We start from the raw sequence: 6,847 nt of genomic DNA on the forward strand, positions 1-6,847 counted from the left end.
GGTGTTACACATGCCCCAGGCAACTAAATTACAATCAAGATTTGATGGTTGAGGAAGTGAACCATTGGTGAAATGCATTTTGTTCTTGGATCTCAATGCGATAGTCATGGACCGCGACCAAGAATGGTAATTGTTGCTGGAAAGGAGAGGAGTAACAAGAATTAGGGTTGGATTCTCGTTAGGATGCATGAAGTAAGGGTTGAGGATATCGGTTTGATAACCTTTATTGTTGTTTCTTGTTGCAGATTCGCCATTAACGTTGCCATTGGAGCTTGAAGATTACATGATGAAACAGAAACATAATGAAGGAGCTTCTAACACAGTGGAAAAGAGAGGGAATCACAGGTCGATGATACCATGTGAACATGCAAGGTAAGAGTGCAAATTCATGAATGAAGCAAGCTACAACAATGACTTGAGGAAGAAGAAGAAGAAGATAACTTGCATGTAGAAGAAGAAAATAATGCAGTGTATATTGCTCAATCTCAATGTGTTACATCAATGAATGGTTCTTATATAGCTAGTGTAGTATTAACTAACTAACCAACTAGATAACTAGCCAACTAACTACATAACTAACTTTCTAAGTTAGTTATTTTTCTGTTTTGGTATTGAACCTTTGTATGGCATGTGTAACTTTATCTATCTCATTATTCACATGATGTGTAGTTTCATCTATCTTATCATTCACAACCCAACTGCATCTACCTTGTCATGCGCATTCACTTTTCTTGGATGATCAACATAGGCACATATTTGGATATCAATGTCTAATATAATTGTTAGTAGATGCTAGCACTCTATTCAATGACATCTCCAAGTATTGAGTGGGTGCTCAATCGCTCCCGTAGTTTAAAAACACGAAAATGTTGGCGCAAAAAACACAAAAATTACAGGCATAAGAAAATGGATCAAGCCTTGCACACACACTTTTAGTTTTGAAGAGAATGATTGAGAAGAGATGAGAAATTGGAAGAAAGAGTATTCACATTCTCTTACTACACAATGATCACATTACAAATGTTTATATAGCTATGACTTGCACTATAAGGTACTAACTAACACCAACTAACTTTCTTTCTCTAATTGTCATGTAACTAACTATTAATAACAGAATTTTAAACTCAAATTATTTGTATCTTGCAACTACAATTGATCAAAGAATTAGTCTAAGGGTGCTCATGATTTAGATTTTTCAATATTCAAACCATATCCACGTAATAACCAATATAGTAGGTTGGAGTAAATTCTTTAAAAATTATTCGATAAAACTTGTTATATTTAAAAATTTGATGGCAAAATCGAATCTTTTCAGAAGCTATAGAGACTCATTTGTTAAAAGTTAAAAAAATCATTTTAATTAAATATTTTTTTAATACTGATTTGTGAAAAAAAAAATTTATAGAAAGTAGAAAATATTATGAATTCAATTGGTATAAATTAAAAAGTAATTTTGATTAAGTAATTTAAATATTTATTATTAATTACTATTCATTGTAAAAAAATTTACACCGTTAATTTATTCTCATTATCTATTTACATTATTTATAAATGGTTAAAATAAAAGTCTACATTTTTGAAACATTTAATATTTATGATTAATTAATTGTGTAAAAAAATTATCTTAAATTATTATCGTTAAAATTGTGACATAGTAAAAATTATATTTAAAAAATAAATAAAATCATTACTAAACGCTGAAAAAAGTTTGTAAAATTAATCAAAAATATTTTTTTATTAAATCTTAATTTAAAATAATATTTTATTTAAAATCTTTTTACTTTTTTTATGACACCTAGGTAATTGGCCCTAAGCCATCTACAAAGATAAAGACATTTATGACATTATCCAAATTCAATTTTAAAATATTTCTTTATTAATTTGTTTATTACCTGTGGCAACAAAAACAATATACCATCTTGTTCAAAATATAACTATGAAGGTCATTGACCGAAAATTATAATTTAAAAAATCAATTATTAATACTGTATTGTTAAAATGAAATGAGATAGTAAAAATTTGATTACAGATGATTTTTTTTAAACCGGTTATAAAACCAAATGAAAATTTGAAAACTTTAATAGATGCAATAATAAACATAAATTATATATTCTAGTTTTTTCAATATGGTTTGGATATGGTTATGAATTGATTTTCTAAAATGGGATATTTTGCACAGCATTCTCTATAGTAAAGACGAATTATCTTTGGTTGTGATAAGTCTCTCATGAGAGTTACTTTTACAACATTTAACAGTATATGACTCATAGGCAATACTATATTTAAAGGGGTTTTAGGGATATCCAAACCTAATTACAAGCAACATCAATCGCAAAAGTTCCGCCCCACAAAAATAAATATTCATTAAAATCTTCCACTATAAAAAATATAGGCGATTTGAATTAATCATAATAACTACAACTACTTTACTTTTGAAAGAAGACCAAAAATCTAACCACCACTATAATATATGGATTGATCTAATTGTTATATTAGTAGGATTTCCAGACGCATCATTAAAAATAATTTGATTCAAGCAAATAGTCCAACATGTTGTAATCCAAATTATACAAGCAGTAGACTTAGAACTGAATTTGACAAGTTTTAAAAACCAACCCGTCATGTGATCACATAGAGTATCTCCTTCATACCACTCAATTCCCACCCAATCCGAAATCTTCCTCCAAACCAAACGAGTTATCGAACAAGAACAAAAGAGATGGACATTATCTTCTACTATATTAAAGCATAACACACATACCATATCATGCGGATTTGAGATTATTCCCTTGGCCGCTAGATTCAATCTTGTCGGAAGCCTATCCAAAAACAATCTCCAACCGAAAAATCGCATTTTTAATGGAATTTGCATCTGCCATAGAAAATCTAAAACAACCTTGAGATTAATTTCCAAATCCAACACTGCACTTGCATTCAACATCGCGATGTAACTTGATTTAACCGTGGAGATACTTGATTCAGAATCTTTCCAAACGAAAGAATCCTTGGAATTCGGATGCAGACAAACCTCCACAAGCAAGTTCATTAAATCTATGAATTCCTCAAGTAAACTACTCATCAAATCTTGATTCCCAAGTTGTAGATTCCAAGTCCAAACTCCCCCATCCAATCCCCCATATCAATGACTGGGCCATATTTCATTGTCGGCATGAAGAATAGATCATGAAACACACATCTTAGTGGTTTATGATACAACCAACATGAATGCCAAAAAGATACAAGACTACCATCACCAATCTTGCCTGAGACTTGACTCATAAAATTTCCCTCCTCCTAAGAATCACCTATACTCATCAAATCTCTCCATCACTATGATTCCAAAGACTTAACTCTATGTATCTTTTTCACCATAACTTATTAATTAGATAATCTTAGGATTGTCGATAGACAATCTTATATCTTTCAAGTAAGATTTTGAAAAATTACTCAAAGACACGTCGCATGCATTCTCAAGGGTTTGGACAATGTTCTTTTTTGTTAGAACAACAACACTGTGATGATGAATTCTTTTAGTGCAGCAATGGCAATGTTATGACATAATGGTACACACACAAACACTTGCATATAGAAAACTTGGAATAGAAGAAAGAGAGTAATGTAGAGATTGTTCTCATTGAAAGTTTCAGATTACACAATGTTACTTATATGCATTCCAGCATTGCTTACAAAGCAAGTTATCCATACATAAGTAACCAACTAACCTACAAACTTGTAACAACCTTTCTAAAAGCTGTTAAAATACAATTATTTATGGATTATATTTTAGAACTTCCCTTTAATTCATAATTTTTGAACACTTATAACACCAAATTGCTTTCTCAAGAACTCAAATTTGTCAAGCTTTAAGGCCTTTGTAAAACCATCTGCTAGTTGTACTTCAGTTGGACAATATTGTACCTCAATCATTCCATTCCTCACCTTCTCTCGAATAAAATGGAATCTTGTGTCAATATGTTTACTTCTGCCATGTGAGATTGGATTTTTTGCAAGGCTAATTGCTGACTTGTTGTCAATTCTGAGTATTAGAGGCTTCATCACTTCACACATCAGTTCCTTCATCACTGAATCCAACCACATTGCTTGACAAGTTGCAAATATTCCTGCTATATATTTTACCTCACAGGATGAAAGAGAAGTTACTGGTTGCTTCTTTGTACACCATGATATGGCTGCTTCATTGAACTTGAATACATAGCCATGTGGGCTTCTCCTGTATGTTATGTCTCCACACCAGTCACTATCTGAATATCCAATGAGTTCACTTTTATCACCTTTACTTCTATTAGGGAATAGCAGTCCATACTCCTTTGTGCCTTTTACATACCTAAGTATCCTTTTAGCAGTTATCATGTAAGTCTTCCTTGGATCATGCATGAATTTGCTAATCACACTGACTGAGTAGCAAATGTATGGCCTGCTATTGCACAAATACCTTAATGAATCAACCATTTGTCTAGACATTGTTGGATTAACTCTTTCTTCCTCACTGCATTCATCAATCTTGAGTTTGTCTCTGATGGATTTAAAATTGAATTGCAGCTATTCATTTCAAATTTATCAAGCAATTCACCTATGTACTTCTACTGATGCATCATTATTCATGTCTTCGTCTTCAGGAATTCCATTCCTAGAAAGAATGAGAGTTCACCTAGACCAGTCATTTCAAATTATGATTTCAACTTGTTTTTTCACTTTTTCAATCTCTGATGTTTTGCTTCCAGTGATGAGCAAATCATCCACATATGGGAAGATTATCATGGTTTCTTCTTTACTTGAGCTTTGCACATATACACCAAACTCTACTGAACACTTTTTGAAACCTATTTGAGTGAGAAACTAATCAATCCTCTTGTTCCAGGCTTGAGGGGCTGCTTCAAACCATACAAAGCCTTATGGAGTCTATACACCATGTTCTCTTTGCCTTGTACTTCAAAACCAGGAGGTTGTGACACAAACACAGCCTCTTCAAGTGGACCATTTAGAAAGACAAACTTTACATCTAAATGATAAAGTGACCACCTTCTCTTGCAAGCTAGAGCCACTACTAGTCTTACACTTTCAAGCCTTGCAACTGGAGCAAACACCTCATTATAATCGGTGTCATGTTTTTGCAAGAACCCTTTAGCCACCAACTTGGCCTTATGTTTTGAAATTTTCCCATCAGGATTTAATTTCAATTTGAAAACCCACTTCACATCTATCTTCTTTTTCTTGTTTGGCAAGTTAACTAGCTCCCAGGTGTGATTCTTCTCAATTGATTGAATTTCCTCCATCATGGCTTTCTTCAATGCACATATCTTCAATTCTTCTTCAAAGTTGAGAGGTTCAGAATCTACTACTAATGCAAAGTGAATGATATCACCTTCATCATTTACTACATTATCAGAAATCACAACATAGTCACCCAACCTACTTGGAGCTTGTCTGATTCTAAGGTCTCACAGTTGCTTCCACTCCCTCATGATCATCTTCATCATTATTGTTCACTTCTTCATTGTTTGACTCATCTGCATCATCATTGTTCACTGATCCATCACTTAAATCGGGATAAATGTAGGTTTGTTGACTCTCTTCACTGTATACTGGGTCCTCTTCCCATTTACACTTCTCAGCCTCATTCACAATTACATCTATACTGATATGTACCTTTTGAGTAACAAGACTATAAAGATTATAGGAACCTGTAGGATGGTAGCCTATAAGTATCATAATTCCACTTTTATCTTCCAGCTTACTTCTTCTAACATCTGGTACATGTTTATAGCACAAGGAGCCAAAAACCTTGAAATGTTTTACACTAAGCTTTCTTCCACACCAAGCTTCTTCGGGTACTTTTAAATTCAGCTTCTTTGTAGGATATTTATTTAGAATGTAAGCAGTTGTAGTGACTATTTCACCCCAAAACTTGTGTGGTAGGTTTTTCTGCTTGATCATACTTCTTACCATATTCATCAGAGTTTTGTTCCTTCTCTCAGCTAGTCCATTATGATAAGGTGTATAAGGAGTTGTTACTTCATGCACAATACCTTGATTGATGCAGAAATTTTCAAATTCCTTTGAGGTGTATTCTCTTCATGAGATTACACTTCAACATTCATCACTGGTAGTAGCCATCAACAACACTGTGATGGCATCCTCTTCATGAGCCAGATTTGCTTCTTTTATCAGTCTTTTGATCTTTCTTGAACCAACATTCATCAGCAAAATGCCTATGCTTCTCACAGTTAAAGCATTACACTTTACTTTTGTCAAACTCCCTCTTCTTGTTTTGACCTCTGCCAAAGCCTTCTCTCCTTGAAGATTTAGCTTTGTCCACATACTTGTTCCTCCCATTGTTGGACCAATCGGCTTTGTTATTTCCCTTATTCCTTAAATCCTTCTGATTTCCTTATTTCTTGAAAGTTTGAACTTGGAGTGCTTGTTGAACTGATCTTTCAGAGCTTCTATCAAACACCATGAGCTCATGTGCTTCTAGTGAGTTTTGCAATTCTTCGATTTTCATAGTTCTTACATCCGTTGATTCTTGAATAGCTACAACTATGAAATCAAATTTGTGCTTAAGGATCTCAACACTTTTTCTGCTACCATCTGATCTGTGATGTTCTCCCCACAAGTTTTCATTTGGTTGACAATGGCTGTTAGGTTTGAGAAGTAATCACTTACTTTTTTATCTTCTTCCATTTGCATCATCTCATACTTTCTTCTACGGGATTGTAGCTTCACTTGCTTCTCCTTATCTCCACCAGTATGATAGTTTTCTAAGATATCTGATGCTTCTTTGGATCTTGTTGCTTTGGAAAATTTCTCAAAATGCTGATCGTCAACA

At 33.2% G+C, this 6,847-nt stretch overlaps 1 protein-coding gene across 1 annotated transcript; it reads right to left on the minus strand.

Annotated features, from left to right (window-relative positions):
* Positions 1-3,801: 3,801 nt before the first annotated feature.
* On the minus strand, positions 3,802-4,482 carry LOC127108457 (secreted RxLR effector protein 161-like). Its single transcript, XM_051045926.1, has one exon. The coding sequence runs from the start codon at positions 4,480-4,482 to the stop codon at positions 3,802-3,804; it is 681 nt and encodes a 226-aa protein (XP_050901883.1).
* Positions 4,483-6,847: the final 2,365 nt, after the last annotated feature.

This window comes from Lathyrus oleraceus, chromosome 1 (assembly GCF_024323335.1).
Source record: "Lathyrus oleraceus cultivar Zhongwan6 chromosome 1, CAAS_Psat_ZW6_1.0, whole genome shotgun sequence".
In the NCBI taxonomy this organism is placed as follows: Eukaryota; Viridiplantae; Streptophyta; class Magnoliopsida; order Fabales; family Fabaceae; genus Lathyrus; species Lathyrus oleraceus.

What these genes read in the sequence shown, in the direction of transcription:
- LOC127108457 (XM_051045926.1), bottom strand. Translation starts at nt 4,482, where the DNA reads ATGTCTAGACAAATGGTTGATTCATTAAGGTATTTGTGCAATAGCAGG.